General features: G+C 55.9%; 1 protein-coding gene across 2 annotated transcripts in view; it reads left to right on the top strand.

The window, feature by feature from the left end:
• Positions 1-19,691, top strand: part of PFKFB4 (6-phosphofructo-2-kinase/fructose-2,6-biphosphatase 4) — a 29,827-nt gene extending 10,136 nt beyond the window's left edge. For both annotated transcript variants that reach the window (XM_062200806.1, XM_062200807.1), the window contains 10 exons: positions 931-1,005; positions 1,306-1,362; positions 1,839-1,960; positions 4,261-4,468; positions 5,428-5,574; positions 14,005-14,109; positions 15,405-15,534; positions 15,622-15,684; positions 16,279-16,343; positions 17,798-19,691. In XM_062200806.1, the coding sequence (XP_062056790.1) occupies positions 931-1,005; positions 1,306-1,362; positions 1,839-1,960; positions 4,261-4,468; positions 5,428-5,574; positions 14,005-14,109; positions 15,405-15,534; positions 15,622-15,684; positions 16,279-16,343; positions 17,798-17,857 (1,032 nt within the window). In that variant the 3' untranslated portion in view covers positions 17,858-19,691. The remainder of the gene's footprint in view (positions 1-930; positions 1,006-1,305; positions 1,363-1,838; positions 1,961-4,260; positions 4,469-5,427; positions 5,575-14,004; positions 14,110-15,404; positions 15,535-15,621; positions 15,685-16,278; positions 16,344-17,797) is intronic.
• The last annotated feature ends 1,552 nt before the right edge of the window (positions 19,692-21,243 follow it).

Genomic DNA, 21,243 nt, shown 5'->3' with positions numbered 1-21,243 from the left:
ACTCCCAGCAAGGCCCTGGTCTGACTTGCTGACCTCCCTGAGGGCTGCACACTGTGGGAGGGGGCTGGGGGCTTCTCTGGCCCCTGCCTCTTGTGAGGCCTTGAGGGTCTTCAAGGTGCTGTGGCCACAGTGAACCTGTGGGGTCCAACAAGGTCCAGCAGGCCCTCGGGGCAGGGAAATGCACCCATATTATTTCTTTGATGAACCACTTCTGCCACATTCCAGCGACTCCTCCCTCCCCGCACCATTTTCTGAGCTGCTCTTTCTAGAACTCCAGGTGGCTGCGTGCTGGGCTTGATCCCTAATGCTATCTTTTCCTCCCTTATTTTCACTCTTTGTCTTGTTATTTTGAGAGAGACTTCCTCAACATTATCTCACATGTATTTGGTTGCCTGTCTAAAAAAAAAAAAAAAAAAAATGGCCGTGATCACATGTTAAATTTCTTGATCTGAGTGTTCCAGTTTTTAGAATTCATGTTTACCTTGCCCTGTTGTAACCATCTTTGGGTGGCTGTAAGGGGTTTTCCGGTTTGTTTGTTTACATTTTCTTCTGTTCCATGCCTGGTCTTCATTTTCTCCAAGTTGTTTTTTTCTTTGTCTGTTTGATTGACTTGTCCCTGTTCTTTTGGTCGGGGGTTTTGACGGAACACCTGGTGAGCTTTGATTGAATTCCCTTTTAAAAACTGATATTGTGAAGGCTGCTTGCATTGCCTGTGAGTGGGCTGCACCAGAGGGGCCTCGGGCAGGCCCTGCACTTCACAAAGAGCCCCAAATGGGTCGGTGCTGGGTCCCAGCTGCTCTGTCAGCCCCCCAACCAGCCTTCCCATTTCCTCTCCACCCCGTTCCTCTTTTCAGAGGTGCATCCTGGGCCTGCAGGGGTCTCACCAGGCCAGCTCCAGGGCTAGAGGCCAAAAGAACTCTTTGTTTCTAGGTTTTTGACGCAACAAATACCACCCGAGAAAGGAGAGCGACTATCTTCAATTTTGGGGAGCAGAATGGCTACAAGGTGAGGCCTCTGCACTGCCCTCCTTGGTTGAGCTGTGGCACTGCCGGGCCCTCCGGGCCTCATTTCTCCGCCTCCTGATGCATGCCAGGCATTGGGCAACCGGCGTTCGGGATGATGGGGACCGCTCTTCCCGCCTGAGCTTTCCCTCCCAGGGGTCGGGGTTGTGGCAGCCCTGCCTCCACGTCCAGAGGCAGGGCCAGGGCCCGGCACGGTGGAGAGCACGGAGCCGGGCCCCAGCCCTGAGCGTGCCCCTGCTTCCCTCCCTGCTGCCCGCGCTGCTGTGTCTGGTCTTTGCTGCAGACCTTTTTTGTCGAGTCCATCTGTGTGGATCCTGAGGTCATAGCTGCCAACATCGTGGTGAGTGCTGGGGGCAGTGCTACCCCAGAGGTGGCCTGTGGCAGTGAGGTCCCTCTCCCTGCTGGGGCTGGGGCCTGGGCTGCCCTTAACTTGATCTTGAGCCTTGGGGGAGGAGAGGCCGTGTAGTGTTAGGCAGGAGCCTCCTCCCCACTCACAATCCCCTGGGCAGTGGGAAGGGCTTTGGGAAGGGGGGAGATGGGTCCTCCCCCTCACCCCATTTGTCTAAGGAAGGACCATCAGGGCTTGGGGAGATGGTTCAGGGTGCAAAACGGCTTCCAGGCCCCCCTGGATGCCACGAGGGTGGAGGCCTGGACCTCAGGGCTCCAGTGTGAGAGTGCAGGCTGGGGAGCTGCAGGCCTCCCCGATGGGAGCAGCTCCCCCAGGGCAGCCTGCAGGCTCAGGCCCCCCACCCACTGCCCAGCAGTCTCCTTGGCCTCCGTCCTGATGTGTCCCTGCTCTGTGCCCGGCCCTGGCAGCAAGTCAAACTGGGCAGCCCCGATTACGTCAACCGCGACAGTGACGAGGCCACCGAGGACTTCATGAGGCGCATCGAGTGCTACGAGAACTCGTACGAGTCGCTGGACGAGGACCTGGACAGGTGAGGGAGGACAGTGCCTGTGCTGCCGCCCGCTGGGCAGGGCCAGGCTCCTTCTTGGCCGCCTCCTGGGGCTCCCTCTGGTGGTGGCTGCCGCAGAGGCCCTCTGAGCTTTCTCATTTCTCTGCTTGGAGCGGAAGTCTTTGGCCAGAGGTGACTTGCAGAAGGCCTGTTGCCTCATCTGGAAGCCTGCAAGTCAGGGTTTTCTGCTCGTCCATCCTAGCATCAAGCTTGGCTTCTGTGCAGAGGTCTTCCCACAAGACATTTGCAAACTGACATACGTTTCTTTATTTTTTCATCTTTTTTTTTTTTTTTTTTTTTTGACAGGTAGAGTGGACAGTGAGAGAGACAGAGAGAAAGGTCTTCCTTTGCCGTTGGTTCACCCCCCAATGGCTGCTGTGGCCAGCGCACCGTGCTGATCCAAAGCCAGGAGCCAGGTGCTTCTCCTGGTCTCCCATGTGGGTGCAGGGCCCAAGGACTTGGGCCATCCTCCACTGCTTTCCTGGGCCATAGCAGAGAGCTGGACTGGAAGAGGAACAACCGGGACAGAATCTGGTGCCCCAACCGGGACTAGAACCCAGTGTGCCGGCGCTGCAGGCAGAGGATTAGCCTATTGAGCCGTGGCACCGGCCATTTTTTCATCTTTTAAAAATTATTTTATCTTTTTGAAGCAGAGTTACAGCGAGAGAGAGAGGGGGGGGGGGTTTCCATCTGCTGGTTCACTCCCCAAATGGCCACAAGAGCCAGGACCAGACTGAAGCCAGGAGCCAGGAGTTTCCTCCGGGTCTTCCATGTGGATGCAGGGGTCCAAGGACTTGGGCCATCTTCTGCTGCTTTCCCAGGCCATTAGCAGAGAGCTGGATCAGAAGTGGAGTAGCTTGTTCTTAAACAGGTGCCCATATAGGATGCCAGCATCACAGGTGGTAGCTTTACCTGCTAAGCCACAGTGCCGGCCCCATATGCATTTCTTTAAATGTGCAGCCTGGTTTTTGGGAAGAGGGAGGGCAGGCAGTGGCTGGGTCTTGCTACCTCCACTTGTCTCCCTCTGGAATGGAAGAGCAATCAGATGCTGGGTGGTCAGGGGTCTGTCGGCCCCTAAGGAGGGTTCAGCTGAGGGCCCATCACCAGGGGTTGGCAAAGGTTTTCTGTAAAGGGTGGGATGGAGGACATTTTGTTTAGGCTTGAAGGGTGGGCGTTTCTTTGACAGTTACTCAGCTCTGCCGATGTGGTGCAAAGGGAACATAATAATTAAATCAGTCAGCAGGGCTGTCTTCCAATAAAACTTTATACAAGCAGCCTGTGGGCTGGCTTTGACCTGCTGGCCATGGTTTGCCAACTCCCGTCTCAGCATAAATGGGGCAATGGTTAAGCAAATAACAGCGTAGCCCTTGGCAGACGTTACACAGCCGTTGTAATTCATGATACGGAGAGACTGGGGCGAGCGTGGAGTGCTGGGCGGGAATGCAGCCTTGCGCCCGGTCGTCCATGATCCCGGAGCAGTAGGCGATGCTTGGGGACCAAGGAAAACCAGCAGCTGGGGGAGGGATGGCTCAGGGGGACTTCCAGAAGTGGGTGAAAAACAGAATTAAAAGATAGGCTTATTTTCATACAAAATGTTTGCAAAGCCCTAAACTGAGGTCCCCCTCAGTGCAGAAATGAGAGGACCCAGAGCGTGCCAGGGTTGACCGGAGCCACCCCTGCGCTGCTACACACACCCACGGGCTCTCCAGTGTTGCCGAGAAAGTGGCGAGCGGGGATGGTAGTGGCGGCTGCCCGGCACCTCCTCCTCTGCTTCCTGTCCTGGCCCCGGTGCCAGGCTGGGGTGTGGCAACTACTTGGCATATACAGATGACCTGGACCAGGTTCCAGGGCCAGGGAGTCCTGGGGAAGAAAAGCCCAGGTCCGTAGTGAGCTGATGAGGGGGGAAGGGGACAGGAGTGTTTGCTGCTTCCGGGGCCGCCCTGGGGAAATCTGTCTCTTGATTCCCTTGCAGACAATGCGGTGAGAGCTCTGAGGTAGGTAAGAGGGCGCCTGGGGCCACACGAGGGTCAGGAAGTCACGCTGACCCCCACCTGGGAAGCATGATGAGTGCTGAGCACATCTCACGGGGTTTGTCTGTGTCACACACGTTGTGTTTTCCCCGGCTCACTCCCAGCACTCTCACCCCGGCTGCCAGTCCTGCGTGCTGTGGGCTCACACCAGGTGATGCAAGGCCTTGCAGCTGGCTCCTGGGGCGGGCGGGCCAGGCGTGCCCCTGAGGGCCCGGGCCACATTCACAGACCTCTTGCCTTCTCTCTGGAAAGGGACCTGTCCTACATCAAGATCATGGACGTGGGACAGAGCTACGTGGTGAACCGCGTGGCTGACCACATCCAGAGCCGAATCGTGTATTACCTCATGAACATCCACGTGACCCCGCGCTCCATCTACCTCTGCCGGCATGGGGAAAGCGAGCTCAACCTCAAGGGCCGGATTGGCGGGGACCCGGGGCTGTCCCCCCGCGGCAGGGAGGTCAGTTGTCTGTGCACTGGTGGCTGGGTATGTGTACTCGTGTGTGTGTGTGTGCTGGGACCGGGCTCCCAGTCTTATAGCTCTGTGCAGTCTGGGTAGGTGATCACGCAGTCTAGAATGTTCCCATCCTGTAGGGAAGGTCTCCTGTGAGCTGTCACCAGCAGAGCCCTTCCTGGGAGAGCCGTGCCACCCCTGAAGGGGACTGAGTCTGCACTGTGTGGCTGGTGGCTCTCTCACAGTCCAAGGAAGGGAGCTGTGGGCAGGTTGTGTGGCCAGGGCATGTGGTTTGGGGTGGGGTCACTTGATGAATCCTCACTGGTCCTGCACGCAGGGTCTGGGGGGTCTGCACAAGGATGGCACTGTGGTGCAGTGGGTAACCCCCTTGCCTGGGATACCAGCATCCCGTGTGGGCGCTGGTTTGTGCCTCAGCCGCTCCACTTCCAATCCAGCTTCTTGCTGATGGCCTGGGAAAGCAGTGGAATATGGCCCGAGTGTTTGGGCCCCTGCCACCCACATGGGAGACCCAGATGAACCTCCTGGTTCCTGGCTTTGGCCTGGCCCAGTGCTGCCCTTTGTGGCCATCTGGGGAATGAACCAGCAGGTAGAAGATCCTCTCTCTCTAACTCTGTTTTTGTTTTTTGTTTTGTTTTGTTTTTAAGACTTCTTTATTTGAAAGGCAGAGTTACAGAGAGGGAGAGACAGAAAGAGCTCTTCCATCACTGTTTTACTCTCCAAGTGGCCACAATGGTCATGGCTATGCCAGGCCAGAGCCAGGAGCCAGGAGCCTGAAGCTTCCTCTGGGTATCCCGCATAGATGCAGGAGCTCAGGCACTTGGGCCACCCTCTGCTGCTCTCCCAGGCACACCAGCAGGGAACTGGACCGGAAGTAGAGCAGCTGGGTCTCAAACTGGCACCCATATTGAACCTGTGGGTCTGAGCTTGCCTGTGCTGTGTTCCAGTTTGCTAAGAGCCTGGCCCAGTTCATCAGTGATCAGAACATCAAGGACCTGAAGGTGTGGACGAGCCAGATGAAGAGGACGATCCAAACAGCTGAGGCACTGGGTGTGCCCTATGAGCAGTGGAAGGTCCTCAACGAGATTGATGCGGTAATTCCTGTGCTGCCCCCCCTCCCCCCGGTGTCGGGGCCCAGCTGTGCTCACCTGCCATGATGGTGCCGAGGGCTGCGGAACACTTCCTCCGGAATCTTTCTTTCTTTCTTTCTTTCTTTCTTTCTTTCTTTCTTTCTTTCTTTCTTTCTTTCTTTCTTTCTTTCTTTCTTTCTCTCTCTCTCTCTCTCTCTCTCTCTCTTTCTTTCTTTCTTTTTAATTTTAATTCCTCTCTTCTTCTTTCTTTTTAAAAATTTTATAGACAGAGAAAGACCTCTCATTACTGGTTCACTCTGATATGGGACACAGGTGTCTCTCTCTCTCTCTCTCTCTCTCTCTCTCTAAGATTTATTTATTTTATTTGACGGGCAGAGTTAGAGAGATTTTCCCTCTGGTGGTTCACTTCCCAAATGGCCTCAATGGCTGGACCTGGGCCAGGTTGAAGCCAAGAGCTTCATCCGAGTCTCCCACATGGATACAAAAGTCCAGAGACTTGGACCTTCTGCTGCTTTCCCAGGTGCATTAGCAGGGAGCTGGATGGGAAGTGCATCAGGGACTCAAACTGGCACCCATATGGGGTATGGGCATCGCAGGCTGTGGCTTTACCCACTACGAAATGGCACCAACCCTGGCACACGGGTGTCTTAGCTGCTGGGCTAAATGCCTGCTCCCCCTGTCTTTTTTTTTTTTTTTTTTGTATACAGTTTTTTTTTTTTTTTTTTTGACAGGCAGAGTGGACAGTGAGAGAGACAGAGAAAAAGGTCTTCCTTTTTGCCATTGGTTCACCCTCCAATGGCTGCCGCGGTAGGCACGCTGCGGCCGGCGCACCGCGCTGATCCTATGGCAGGAGCCAAGTGCTTCTCTCTCCTGGTCTCCCATGGGGTGCAGGGCCCAAGCACTTGGGCCATCCTCCACTGCACTCCCTGGCCACAGCAGAGAGCTGGCCTGGAAGAGGGGCAACCGGGACAGGATCGGTGCCCCGACCGGGACTAGAACCCGGTGTGCCAGCGCCACAAGGTGGAGGATTAGCCTATTGAGCCGCGGCGCCGGCCCCCCTGTCTTTTTCATTTAGCTACCTAGACCACCCTGTTCTGACGGAGGCCTTCAATCTAATCTTTTTCCAGTTAGCTTATTACTAACCTAATATGTATCCTTTGTTTGTTATTTATTTTACTTTCCTTCCCGTGAGGTTCTTAGTGTGTATGATGTATGTGTCTGTGTCTGTCCACCAGCAGTCTCCTGTCTTAATTAGGTAGTCAACCGTGGTTTCTGACCATCTGGACGTCTCGTGAGCTTTCGCCCCCTTCCCCCCTGCCTGTTAGATTGTCTCGCTTTCTCGCTTTCTCTTGTTGATTTTTAAGAGTTCTTTTTTTAATGATAAAAGATTTATTTGTTGGTTGGTTGGTTTGAAAAACAGAATGAAAGAGAGACAGAGCTCTTGTGTCGTGTAACAGTGAGAGCTTTTATGCCCTGAAGCCAGGAGCCAGGGACTCCGTCTGGGTCTCCCACACGGGTGACATGGGCCCAGGGACCTGAGCCATTGTCTGCTGCCTCCCAGGGTGCACAGTAGCAGGGAGCTGGAGGGAAGGCAGAGGCAGAACTCAACCCCACGTGCGCTTTGGGCTGTGCCACGGTGCGTGTCCCGATTTTTAAGAGTTCGTTATGAACTTGGGGTCTGATGCATTGCTGGTCATTTTTAATTGAGTGCTGGACATTGTGTGTGAGCCTTTGTGAGACTCTGAGGCTCTGGCTAACGTCGCCTCTCTCAGGAGCGTTTCCTTCTGCTGTGGCCCATGGGGTCGGGATCACCCTCATCCAGGGAGCTGCTGCAGAGCTGGGCTCTGGTCCTTGTGGCGCCTCTTTGGTTGTCAGGTCACTCCTGCTCCAGGCTTCTGACAGAAACCCATGACTGCTGGCAGCTCTGCCAAGCCCTTGCCCGCCTGGGCCTCCTTCCTGCTCGGCTTCTGGAAACAGAGATGCTGTGCCACCAGGCTCACTGTGGGGCTCCCTGTGCCCAGAGGTCCCGGCTCCCAAGTCCCCTCTGCCTCTCTGCTCTATGGGTGTGTCTACCGGATTCAGGAGTTTGTTGGCACAGCTGTTCTGGCTGCTCTTACTGTCACCATTGGAAACACTGCCTGCAGCAGGAGTCTGGGAAGGGGTCAGAGGTGAATCCCGGAGAGAACCTGGCTGGTGTTGACTGTCAGGCCCACGGTGCCGAGAACGACTGTTGGGGCCAAGCAGGGGCAGCCTGGAGAAGTTGCTAGTGGGGGGCTTGCCACGGCCTGGTAGGGTGCTGACACCTGGCACTTGGGTGGTGACAGAGAGAGAAGAGCGGGTGGATTTGAGCACTATGTATTTGTATTTTCTCTGGGTATTGTTGGTTCACAGAAAACCCACAGCCAGCTTCTTCTGCCCTGGTGGCTTTTCAGTCTGTTCTCTTCGATTTTCTTGAGGAGCTACCTTCTGAGATCAGGATCATCCAGGTGTTGCCTTCCCGGTCATGTACCTTGCGTTTTATTATCATTTATTACTCTTGCATTGGCAAGAATACTTTATTGATGGGCAAATCAAATGTCCTTGGTTTTTTTCTTTTGTTTGTTTTAAATAAGATTTAGTTCATTTATTTGAAAGGCAGAGTTACAGGGTGGGATGGGGAATAGCAAGATCTTTTATTTGCTGGTTCACTCCTCAAATGGCTACAACAGCCAGGGTTGGCCAGCCTGAAGCCAGGAGCCAGGAGTTTTATCTCGTCTCCCAGGTGGGTGGCAGGGCCCCAAGCATTTGGGGCCACCATCCACTGCTTTCCCAGGGGTATTAGCAGGGAACTGGTTTGGAAGTTGAGCAGCCAGTACTCAAACGAGCCCCCATATGGGATACCAGCACTGCAGGTGGTGGCTTAACCCCTAAACGCCACACCACCTCCGGCCTGTTCTTAGTTAATGGGCTTGCCCCTCAGGCGCCTGTCCTTTTGGAATGGTGAGTGTTGACCTATCACGTTCCTGTTGTGTTTTTTTAAACTTTATTTATTTAAAGACTTACTTGTTTATTTATTTGAAAGGCAGAGTTACAGAGAGGCAGAGGCAGACAAAGAGGAGAGATCCTCTGTCTGCTAGTTCACTGCCCAGGTGGCCGCAATGGCTGGAGCTACGCCGATCCAAAGCCAGGAGCCAGGAGCTTCTCCCAGGTCTCCCACGTAGGTGCAGGGGCCCAAGGACATGGGCCATCTTCCACTGCTATCCCAGGCCATAGCAGAGAGCTGGATCAGAAGTGGAGCAGCTGGGACTAGAGCCAGCACCCATATGCGATGCTGGCACTGCAGGTGGTGGCTTTACCCGCTAGACCACAGCACTGGCCCCTAAACTGTATTATAGAAAATGTAAATTATATATAAAAATAAGGAGACTATTATCGTGAATCCCCATGTACCCAATACCAGCCTTAGCAATGTTCAACATACGGCCTGCATCGGCTCTTCCATGCTTATACCCAACCGGGTTATTTTAAAGCAAGTTTAAACATGACGAAACCCCGGCTCCAGATTCTACCATCAGCCTTTTCCCATTCACTCTCCATTGCTGAGTCATATCAGCATTGTCTGCAAAGTAACCCACTTGCTTGGAGAGTGGGGCCACGGGTGTTTAGATGAATGCAATTGCCTGTGTGTGGGTAATATTTTGGACAGGAAGTGGGTATGTGGGTTCATCATAGTGTTGTCCTCTGCTTTTCTGTGTGGCTCAAAGCTCCCGTAAGAAAAATTGCATATGTATAGCTCATTCAATTGCTTTCATCATATCGTTTCAAATTTTGTGTCCTTAATTTTCTTCCGCTTGATCATCGTCAATCAACAGCTGGATGTTAGATGACACTCTATGCTTAAGATTTTCTTTGGGCCGGCACCGTGGCTCAATAGGCTAATCCTCCGCCTGTGGCGCCGGCACACCAGGTTCTAGTCCCGGTTGCCCCTCTTCCAGGCCAGCTCTCTGCTGTGGCCCGGGAGTGCAGTGGAGGATGGCTCAAGTCCTTGGGCCCTACACCCACATGGGAGACCAGGAGAACCACCTGGCTCCTGGCTTCGGATCAGTGCGATGCGCCGGCTGCAGTGCGCTGGCCGCATTGGCCATTGGAGGGTGAACCAACTTCAAAAGGAAGACCTTTCTCTCTGTCTCTCTCTCTCACTGTCCACTCTGCCTGTCAAAAAAAAATTTTTTTTCTTTGTTTTTCTTGCATTTTTAGCTATTGCTTTGCATATTTTTTTTTTTACATATTTCGATGCTTTGTTATGAAATAATCGAAAGCTCATGACTTAGGAATTTGTGAGACATAAAAGGAAACAGATGGAAACTGCAATTAGGTTAATGCAATGAGGGTTTATGAAGGGACTGTTTACAAATATGTGGGCAGGGTGCAGGCAACCAGAGAGCTCCTGCCCTTTGTTGACCCTGGGGCCGGAGCCAGGAGCCAGGGGATACAGCCTCCTGGGGGTGGGGAGCAGCATGGAAGGGGCAACCTGATGGGGCAGGACCTTGGGGAGGGCTGAGGCCTCTGAGAGCAGCTCTGCACGGGGAGCCTGGGCGTGCAACTCTGAACCATGCTCTCCTTCTCTGGGCCTCTCGTTAGGTTCCCCGTGACCCAGTCCAGCCAGAAGTTATGGGCCAAGGGAGCCTTTGTGGGTGTAGTCCACAGCAGTCACCCAGGAGAGAGCAGCGGGCAGGGGAGAGGGATCTGGAAAGCCCCAGTGAGGTGGAATAGCAAAGCCTTCGTTTTGCCTTAGCTCTTGCAAGCTGCTGTTCTGGGGCTGGGTGTTTGACCTAGCAGTTAGGCTGCCCACTGGGACACTTTCACCCCATATCAGGGTGCCTGAGTTCAAGTCCCGGCCTGCTTCTGATTCCAGCTTCCTAAATAGCATGTGCCCTGGGAGACAGCAGGCGATGACCCAAGTAGTTGGGTTCCTGCCACTGAATGGGAGACTTGGATGAGTTCCTGGTTCCTGGCTTGGCTCAACCCCAGCCATTGCTGGCACTTGGAGAGTAACTGGGGGTTGGGAATACTGTCTCTCTGTCAAATAAATAAATAAGTAAATAAGGAAAGTTTTCTAAATAGATGCTGCTCCATTGTCTTCTGGGGTGACATTGTTGCTATAGGAAGCATTCCCAGCTCTGTACTGTACATGCTGTATCTGTGATGTATCTTTTTCTCTGATAACTTTTAATATTTTTTTCTTTTTTTTAAGATTTATTTATTAATTTGCAAGGTAGAGTTACAGAGGGAGGGAGGGAGAGAGAGGTCTTCCATCCACTGGTTCACTCTCCAGATGGCCACAACAGCCAGAGCTGGGCTGATCCAAAGTCAGGAGCCAGGTCTCCCATGTGGTTGCAAGGGTCCAAAGACTTGGGCCATCTTCCCCTGCTTTCCCAGGCCATAGCAGAGAGCTAAATTGGGAGTGGAGCAGCTGGGACTTGAACCCATGCTCTTATGAGATGCTGGCACTGCAGACGGAGGCTTAGGCTACTACACCACAGCGCCGGCCCCTAATATTTTCTCTTTTATCACTGATATTCAGCAATTTGATTATAATGTGCCTTGGTATGGTTCTCTTGGTTTATCCTGCTTGGGGGTTCATTAAAATTCTTAGATTTCTGGGTCTCTAGAATCTGAACATTTTTTGGCTTCCTTTCTTCCTATATTTTCTGTCACTCTTTCTCCCACCCTGGACTCCTGAACTCGTGCCGTACAAATGTTAGTTTCTCCACATCCTTGCCAACACTGTTATTTTCTTTCTTTCTTTTCTTTCTTTTCTTTTTTTTTTTTTTTTTTTTTGACAGGCAGAGTTAGATAGTGAGAGACAGACAGAGAGAAAGGTCTTCCTTTTTTGTTGGTTCACCCCCCAAATGGCTGCTGTGGCCAGCGCACTGCACTGATCCGAAGCCAGGAGCCAGGTGCTTCTTCCTGGTCTCCCACGCGGGTGCAGGGCTCAAGGACTTGGGCCATCCTCCACTGTCCTCCCAGGCCACCGCAGAGAGCTGGACTGGAAGAGGAGCAACCAGGACAGAATCTGGCACCCCAACTGGGACTAGAACCTGGGGTGCCGGTGCCGCAGGCGGAGGATTAGCCAAGTGGGCCACGGTGCCGGCCTATTTTCTGTTTTTTTAATAGTGGCCTCTACTGGATGTGAGGTACTACCTCACTGTGGTTTTGATTTGCATTTTCTGCCTTTTATCCACACTTTTGTTTTATTTTTAAACTTTTTATATTATTTTCTTTCTTTTTTAAGAGGAGTTATTTATTTGAGAGATAGGTATAAAAAGAGGCAGAGAGACAGACAGAGAGGGCTCCTATCTGCTGGCTCACTCCTCAAATGCCTCCAGCAGCCAAGGCTGAGCTGGTGCCAAAGCTGGGAATTGAACCCAGATCCTCCTCTATGTGATGCAACTATCTTGTTTGTCTGTTTAAGATTGACTGTTTATTTGACAGGCAGAATGACAGACGTAGAGGGAGTTACTAAGAAAGAAATCTTCCAACTGCTTTTTCACACTCCTGATGGCCACAGGGTCAGATCTGAGCCAGACAAAGGCCAGGAGCCTGGAACTCCACCCAGGTCTCTTATGTGGATGCAGGGGCCCAACCCCTCGGGCTGTCCTCTGCTGTCCTCTTAGGGGCACCAGCAGGGAGCTGGATCAGAAGCAGAGCAGCCGGGACCCAAACCAGCGTTCTGACGTAAGATGCTGGTGTCACAGGTGGTGGCTTAACCTACTGTGCACAGAACCTGCCCAAAATATAAGGTGCTTAACTGCTAGGCTAAGTGTCTGTTCTTTTGTTATTTTCTTTATGTGAAAGGAGTATTTTTTTTGTTTTGTTTTTTGTTTGTTTAGCCTAACCTAAGAGCTGTTTTTCACTGAGGGATCTAAAACAACGTACATTTATTCTGTTAATATTGCCTGATCGTGTTTTCAGTATCCTACAGTTTTTATTTCAGTTTTTCTGAGTAGACATTGTCTGCTGTGATTTGGAAGGTAGACAGTGAGGCCTGACAGAAGTGCCTCTAGTTCGTTGGTGCTGCTGTGAGCTCTCTGCTCACGAGGATAACCGTGTTTGCTCAGACACTGGGAGCTTTCTCTGCCATCCCGCCATGCTCTTCACCTCCTCTGGGGCCTTCACCGGGTCGCGTTTCTTTCCCGCATCTCTACCCGCAGCCTCCAGTTGCATTCGCGCTCCCGGGGAGTAGGTCTTCAGTGTACCTCCCTGGGGGACACAGTTCAACCCGCAGCAGGTGGTGGCTGCCTTCCTAGGAATTTTCCCCTTTCATCTAGGTTACCTAGCGTGTTGGAATGTAGCTGTCTATAGTGGTAGGCCCTGATGATCTGTTTTGTTTCTGGAAGGCTGGCAGTACTGCCTCCTCTTTTTATTGGGGGTTTTTTTCTCCCCTCAGTCGGTCTAGCTAAAATAGGTTTGTATTTATGGAGCTTTTCAAAGAATCATATATATATATATATATATAATATATATATATACATATTCACATATATATACATATATATACACACACTCACACACATATATATACATATGTGGGAGAGGGAGAGGGAGCACATATATATGTGTGTGTGCTTCCCGGGCACATTCGCAGGGAGCTGGAGCAGAAGCCGAGCAGGCAGGAGCTGGCCCGCACTCTGATGCAGGATGTAGGCATCCCAAGCAGCAGCCCAACCCACAGTGCCCCAGTGCCTGCCCCTGGTGGCACTCACAGCTGTAACTTTGCGTCTTTGTCTTTCGTGGACAGTTTTGCCCCTAAGGCCTTGTAGGAAAAGCCTGGGACAAAGGCCAAGGGCGTTATTGTGTCCCCTCCCTGGGTGTGGCCGCCCTGTGCGTGTCTTGGCCTAAACTCAGAAGTTCAGACATTCCTGGGTTCCTGGGCGGAGGAATGAACTGGGAGGCCAAGGGGGAGCAGTGTGGGCCGCTGGTCAGGCCGCGCTCTGGGGCGGGTGTTCGTGGCTCATGATGTTCCGGCCCCGCTTGCTTTGGGCCCCCTGGGCCTTCAGTGTCAGTGAGTGTTAAGAATTCTTCTCTGTTCTTGTAGTGGCATCTGTAGAAGGTGCCGTGAGTGTGCATGTGTGTGTGCATGTGCGTGTGTGTCCCAAATGGCACAGTGATGTCCTGCTGTATACTTTACGCAGCTGTCTGTACTCAGAAACAGGGTTTCCCCAGCACAGGAAGAAAGTCCTGTGGGGGCCCGGACTGTTGAACTTGGCTTTTTACCGACTCGGGGCTGCCCAGGGCTCGGTGTGCCCCAGGGCCTGCTCTCCTCCTGGTTTCCAAGCTCCAGGTGTCACCCAGGAAATGCCCCATAAGCCTGGTCTCCCCTTGCTGCTGCCCTGACACGAGGCCGGCCTCCGGGCCTGGCCCAGCGCTGCGATGACCCAGTGTGTCCCCTAGGGCGTCTGTGAGGAGATGACCTACGAGGAAATTCAAGATCATTATCCACTGGAGTTTGCCCTGCGGGACCAGGACAAGTACCGGTACCGGTACCCCAAGGGGGAGGTAGGTGGGACCGGGGGCTGCCTGCCTGCGAGTGCGCCCTGTGGCTGCGGGTCTGTGGGGGCCCTGCAGGGGCTGTGTGGGCAGCGGGGGGACCTGGCCTCGGAGGCAGGGCCTGTTGGGGGTGTGCTCCCCCTCTGTACGCCCAGCTGTGCGGCCCAGGCCTCTGTCCGCTCCCTGGGTGGAGGGAGGACGTGATGCACAGGGCAGGCACCTGGCGTGGACCCAGCAGAGGACCCACTGCTCCTCGTCCCCTCCCCGCGGTGGAGGGTTAGGAAGGGCAGGGCCTGAGCCGAGTCTGGCTCGTGGGGTCCAGCTCTCCAGGGACCCTGTGGCTAACTTCTGTTCCCCCTGCGTCCGCAGGCCGGCCCCTTCACAGGGAGCTGTCGGCGCTTTCCAGGGCGCTCACATAGCTGAGGAGTCAGGGCGCCCTGCCAGCATGAGACCCAGGTCTCTGCCTGAGCCCCGTCCTCCTGGACGCGTCCCCCATCATAGGGCAACCCTGTCCTCCCTGCCACTCCAGGCACTGACCCCACCTCTGGTTCCAGACCCAAGGGGACCTTCTGCAGAGGGCCCGTGGTCCCCACATGCAGTCTGCCCTTGTCACCTACCCTTGGCAGGCTCCCTGCTCAGCCCAGGCCCCAGGTCACTTTGGTCACCTTTGACCCTGGCATCTCTGCCTACTTCCGTGTGCTCTGGGGAGTGGCCATATTAAAACGCCCCCAATGGACATGTGTGTGCACACATACACACGTGCACACATGTGGAAGCACCTCCACCCCAATGCAGGGCTCACAGGTCCCCATTCTATCCCATCCCTGGGGATCGTGTAGCTCTGGGTGACACTGTTGCCTGCACGGAGCCTGAGACCAACCCAGATAGCGGAGAACCAGCAGCTGGGCGCTCCGGCTTGAGAACACAGGGAGAAACACAGGTCAGAAAGTGACGGTTTCCAAAAGACTTGATCTGGGCTTTGCCCGGCGCCACCAGGGCCAGCAGTCCATGCAGGCCTCGCTTTCCAGCCAGAGCAGGCAGGAATCGGGCAGGCTCAGCCTGAGTGCCTGAGGACCTGGCTGTGTGCAGGGGCTGAAATCCCCGGAGCTCCGGCCGAGGCCTCAGGCTCCCCCACCACACACCCCCAGCTTCCCGCTTAAGCCTGGCGTCTCACTGCTGCAGTCCCGTTGGAGCAGCTGCCCACCCTGTGCTTGGCCTGCCAGGATGGGGAGGGTCCGGGAGCGGCCGTCTCGCTCCGCACCCCGGCAGCCAGGCCTGAGGGACCGCCCTGCTCGCCCTTGCAGTCCTATGAGGACCTGGTGCAGCGACTGGAGCCTGTCATCATGGAGCTGGAGCGGCAGGAGAACGTGTTGGTCATCTGCCACCAGGCCGTGATGCGCTGCCTCCTGGCCTACTTCCTGGACAAGGCGGCAGGTGCAGGCCTGGCCCTGGGGCAGGGCTGGGGGGAGGGACTGTCACCGAGCACCCCTGGCATGCCAGCCTCCCCCTCTGTGTCCACAGAACAGCTGCCCTACCTCAAATGCCCGCTGCACACAGTCCTGAAGCTGACCCCCGTGGCTTACGGTAAGGAAACCTCCCGCACTCTGGCCTTCCATTGCCATGACCTTGGCTCTGTGGGATCTTGTTATTCTCTGAAAATCCCATAAAGAATCCATCCCCCGACACACACACACACACACACGCCTTCCCAATTTGCAGGTGTGTTGTTAACACAGCTGTGGCTCAGGGAACCTCCCCAGCATCCTTCCTTGACCGTGGCCCACCTGGGAGAGGGGCTTCTCCCCAAAACCCATGCAGCACTCAACAGGGCTGGGATCGTAGAACATTCCGGATGTTGCTGCCCGCCCGAGACCCCCTGGGTCAGCCCTCCCCTGCTTCACAGGTGCTCTGGGGAGAGGGACCGAAGCTCTGTGGCGACCAGTGGACCCACCGGGTGTCCCGTTGCACGGAGCCTTGTGTGGCCCAGTGGGGTGTGGGGCACTGGGGTCCTGCCGGCTTGTGGCCGCTGCAGCCGCTCATGGCCGCGAGGTGAGAAGCTGCCTGGGAGCCTCCCGAGGATACGTCCTTGCAAGGGGCTTCACAGAGCTGACTGTGGGGGAGGGGGAAGGACGCCCAGCCCCTCCTGAGAGAAGCTCACCCGCCTGTCCTCTTTGGCAGGCTGTAAAGTGGAGTCCATATTCCTGAATGTGGCGGCTGTGAACACACACCGGGACAGGCCTCAGGTAGCAGCAGGGTCACTGCTGGGGTGCTGGGCGGGTTCCTGGGGTGCCCACACACAGTGTCTGTGGGGCCAGGCCCAGCAGGGGCACTGCCTGCGGGAGCTGTGGCCCCTGGTGTGGGCTGGGTCAGGTGCTTCCCAAAGTCAGGTGCCCTGGGGGGTGGGGAAGTCCCCTGGGCCAGCAGCCCAGGAAGCACCTGAGCTTGGGTGTGGCTGGCTGCGCAGCAGCGCACCACTGAGGTCTGGGCCCAGAGGCTGCAGAATGGCTGGAGGCTGCAGGGGGCAGGCAGGGCTCCTTCCGTGGCCTCCCGGCTCTAGGCCTCTTTTTTTTTTTCACAGGCAGAGTGGACAGAGAGAGAGAGAGACAGAGAGAAAGGTCTTCCTTTTTGCCGTTGGTTCACCTTCCAATGGCCGCTGCAGCCGGTGCAGCACGCTGATCCGAAGCCAGGAGCCAGGTGGTTCTCCTGGTCTCCCATGCGGGTGTAGGGCCCAAGGACTTGGGCCATCCTCCACTGCCTTCCCGGGCCATAGCAGAGAGCTGGCCTGGAAGAGGGGCAACCAGGATAGAATCCGGAGCCCTGACCGGGACTAGAACCCAGTGTGCCAGCGCCGCAAGGCGGAGGATTAGCCTAGTGAGCCGCGGCGCCGGCCTACGCCTCTTGAACACCTTTTCTGACCCGGGCAGCTTTAAGGATTAGGACAGGACCGTGCCTTAGGGCCCAGCACTGGGCAGCGACTGTCGTCCAGAAGAGCAGTCCTCTCAGTGCCCTTGTGACTGTACCACAGGGCAAGGCAGGGTCTCCCACGAGAGCCCCCAGTTCCCAGAGGCCACTGCTCCGAGAAGGCTCCTGGGGCTTCAGTCATGCCTGGCACCCTCCATGATTGGCTACAGCCGACACCGTCCCCTGATGCCTAGAGCCAGGGAGGAGGCCCCTGGGAGCTGATTCCCTTCCCTGCCCCTGCTGCTGAGGGTGCAAGCCTAAGCCTGGCCCTCCCGTGCTAGGGGAGCCCTGGCCGGGACACACACCCTGCCTTTGTCCTGTTGTCCAAGTTGTTCTTTTTTTTTTTTTTTTTTTTTTTTAAGATCATTTATTTATTTGAGAGGTAGAGTTACAAATAGAGAGAGGGAGAGAGATCTTCCATCCACTGGGTCACTCCCTAAACGGCTACAACAGCCAGGGCTGAGCCGATCCAAAGCCAGGAGCCAGGAGCTTCCTCTGGGTCTCCCACGTGGGTGCAGGGGCCCAAGAACTTGGGCCATCTTCTACTGCTTTCCCAGGCCATAGCAGGGAGCTGGACTGGAAGTGGAGCAGCCGGGACGTGAACCGGTGCTCATATGGGATGCTGGCACTGCAGGTGGAGGCTTAGCCCACCCACTATGTCACAGTGCTGACCCCTGTGCAAGGTCTTGACCCTGTGCCCTTAGGGTCAGCGCTGTCTGTCTTTATCGTTGTGCAGAATGTGGACATCTCGAGGCCTCCGGAGGAAGCCCTCGTCACAGTTCCTGCTCACCAGTGACGGTCTTGTCTGCTGTGACCCCTGGGCAGGCGTGGATCTCTGCACACGAGTCGTTTATGATGCCCTCAGTCTGTGTGATGCTCACCATGCAGGAACATTGTCAAGGCCAGGCATGGCTGGTGGCCCCCAGAGCCCCCACCAGCCTGCCTCCTTGTTGACAGCGACACAGGAGGCCGGGCGCAGACCTGCCACTCTGCGTGTGTGCAGGCTGGGCTGGCGGGCCTGCACCGGCCCTTCAGTCATAGCCCCTAGCTGTCGTTGTTCACCATGTGGCTTTGTGACTTGTGAAACCCTCAAATGTGAAACAGAAAGTGCTCGCTGGGATGTCGCTGCTGTGGCCTGGTGGCCTGGAGTGGCGCTGGTGGCCTGTGCTGGGTCTCTGCTGTCCTCTGTATGGCCACTTCCTGTGCCGGAGGTCATCATGGGACCCCGAGCTGCTGCTGCTGCAGGTGGGAGAGAGGGATGGCTCCCTGGGAGCTGCAGGGTGGCAGCCAAGGCAGAGCCTCTGGGGCAGCATGGCCAGGCCCCTGTGTCCATGTTGCTCACATGTGTGGGCGCTCATGGAAGCAGTGTGCTGGCTCCTGCGTGCTGTGATGACAAAAACCTGCGGGAGGAGGCCACAGCTCACCCCTTTCCCTGCGCATGTACTGGTGGCCCTGGCCGCCCCTTCCCGCCGCTCACGGAGAGACAGGGCAGTTGTATGCGTTCCCTTCATGGTATCCACACCCAAGTGCTCAAGGGAGAGGCCGCCCCATCTCCCCTTCCCGGCTGTGCACGTGGGCTTCCGGGGAGGAGGTGGCCTCCCACCTGCGGCCACCTGTGTGCACGCAGGAATGTGTGCAGCTGGGTCAGGGGAGCTTGCTGTGGTCTGTAAGATCTGCCCTGGGCTTTGTCCACCTCTCCCTAAGGGTTGAGGCAGCGGAGAGGGTGGGAACGGAGGCAGCCCGCATGGAGGGAGCGTTTTCCCAGCCCCGTCACAGTTGTTCACTTGGGTGCCGTGCGCCTGGTGACAATGGCCTTGGCAAGTCTGGCCTCTGAGTGCCTCTGGGTCCAGGCCCCGGGGCCTATGCCCATTTGATAGCTGGCAACCAGACCGGCTGGCCATTAAGGGCCTGGGCCAGAAAGTATGTGGATTTGAAACTAGGGGCTCTGCTCTCCCCACTGGTGGGCTGTGGTGAGGCCAGGCCCCTGGATCCCAGGCTGGCTTTGTACACAGAGCCTGGCCCCGAGCTCTCTGCAGGTGGCACCTCCCCGAGAAGCCAGTGTCCTTGGCCCCGCCTGGCAGTCGCACCAGTGGAGGTGACAGCAGCTGTGAGGCTGCAGGTGGAGCAAATCTGCTGCATGGCCGGGCGGGAGCTCCCGTGGGACTCATCTCCTGTCGGAGCCCCCTGCCCTCAGGCCAGGCCAAGGACCCACTGCTGCCTCTGGGACATGAAAGCGGCACCTCAGCTCTGTGTCCCTCAAAGTTCTGGGACTTTGATCACCTGGACACACTCCATAACGGGTCCCTTCGGTCAGCAGCAGGGGGTGCCCATGTGGGTGTCCCCTGAGGCGAGCCCACCGAGGCCCCGTGTGTGCAGAGGGAAGGCAGGCGCTGCTGGACTCCTGCGTTACCAGGGCTGGGACAGGGCAGAGGGAGGTCTGGGGTCAGGACAAGGGTGCAGCCCCCCCCCCAGCTTTGGCCCTGTGTGGCCTCTGTGTGGGCAGCGCCAGGCCTGGTGGGCTGCTGGGGTTTGGCTGTGACGATTGAGGCACCTGAATGACAGGCGTTCTGCTTCCCCAGAACGCACGGGTCTCAGCCGCACACCACACTGTGTCCAGCATTCTTTGCAATAAATACTTTTTTTTAAAAAAATATTAACTTAGATTGTATTTTTTTTTAAAGAAAATATTTATTTTATTTGAAAGAGTTACAGAGAGAGAGGGAGAGACACAGTGAGGTCTTCTATCTGCTGGCTCACTCCCCAGATACCAAAGCCAGGAACCAGAAACTTCACCCAGGTCTCCCATGTGCATGCAGCGGCCAAAGCACTTGGCCCATCTTCTGCTGCTCTACCAGGCCATTAGCAGGGAGCCAGATCAGAAGTGGAGCAGCTGGGACTCGAACCAGTGACATAGGGGATGCCAGTGCTGCAGGTGGCAGCTTTATCCCCTTCACCACAACACAGGCCCCACTGAGATCGTATCTTGTAGCCAGCTGCCCAATCGTGAGGTGTTCTTTCTGCCAGCTCTGTAGACACCTGTGTTGTGGTCTTTCTCACGGTTCTGAGTTAGGATTCTGGGTTCAGCTCCCACCTCTGGGCTCCCTCACTGGAGAGGACGTGGGCTGCACTGGGCCTGGCACCTGGGCTGCCCTGGGCGCTGTGGGGAGGCAGATGTGTGAGCATAGGGTGGGCATCCGGAGCAAAGTCCTGGGAGGGGAGAGAGCCTGAGATACCCGGAAGCATGGGTCTCAAGTGTGGGCGTCCTTGGGCTCGGGAACCCGGGGCTGGGCGGGGATGAGGGCTGCGAGGGCCGGGGCTGCGGCCTGCTGGCTGGATCCGAGGTCTTCTTTGGGGAAGAGTGTGGGCAAGGGCAGGGTCTTCCCTTTCCCCTGCCTCCGAATGTTGTTGGACGTCCACACTTCCTGCCCTGGGCTGGCTACAGGAGGGGGGTCATGGGTGCTCCTCTGTGGCCGGAGTGGGGCTGGGCATGGCTGGGTGCCCATCTCTGCCTCTCGCAGCAGTCAGGGCAGAGGGTGGCTGTGGCCAGGCCACTTCTTCGGTGGTTTGGGGAGGCTGACGGCCATGCGCTGCCTTGCCCAGCTGGGCCACCCCAGGGGCCGGAGGGAGAGGGAGATGTGCAGGATTGAGGTCCGTGGCAGCAGGGACTCTCCTCCTAGGGAGTGGGTCAGCCTGGGGGACAGCCAGGGGGTCAGGGGTCCTCACCCCTCTTGGAGCACGGGCAGCAGGTGAGCTCTGAGACTTCTCAGCCCTTTCTTTGAAAGTGCTTATTTTTTTTAAGATTTTATTTATTTATTTGAGAGGTAGAATCACAGAGAGAGAGAGAGAGAATGAGAGAGAGAGGTCTTCCATTCGCTGGTTCACTCTCCAAATGGCTGCAACGGCTGGAGCTGTGCCGATCTGAAGCCAGGAGCCAGGAGCTTCTTCTGGGTCTCCCACGTGGCTACAGGGGCCCAAGGACTTAGGCCATGTTTTGCTGCTTTCCCAGGCACATTAGCAGGGAGCTGGATCAGAAGTGGAGCAGCCAGGACTCATGACCCAGCACACATATGGGATGCTGGTGTTGTAAGCAGTGGCCTAATCCGCTGTCACAATGCTGGCCCCTGATATACATCTTGAAGAAGGCCTCTGGCTGCTACAGAATCAAAAACACACTGGAGGGGC

The sequence above is a fragment of the Lepus europaeus genome, chromosome 9 (genome assembly GCF_033115175.1).
Source record: "Lepus europaeus isolate LE1 chromosome 9, mLepTim1.pri, whole genome shotgun sequence".
Lineage (NCBI taxonomy): Eukaryota > Metazoa > Chordata > Mammalia > Lagomorpha > Leporidae > Lepus > Lepus europaeus.
This window is presented reverse-complemented; position numbering and strand designations above follow the sequence as displayed.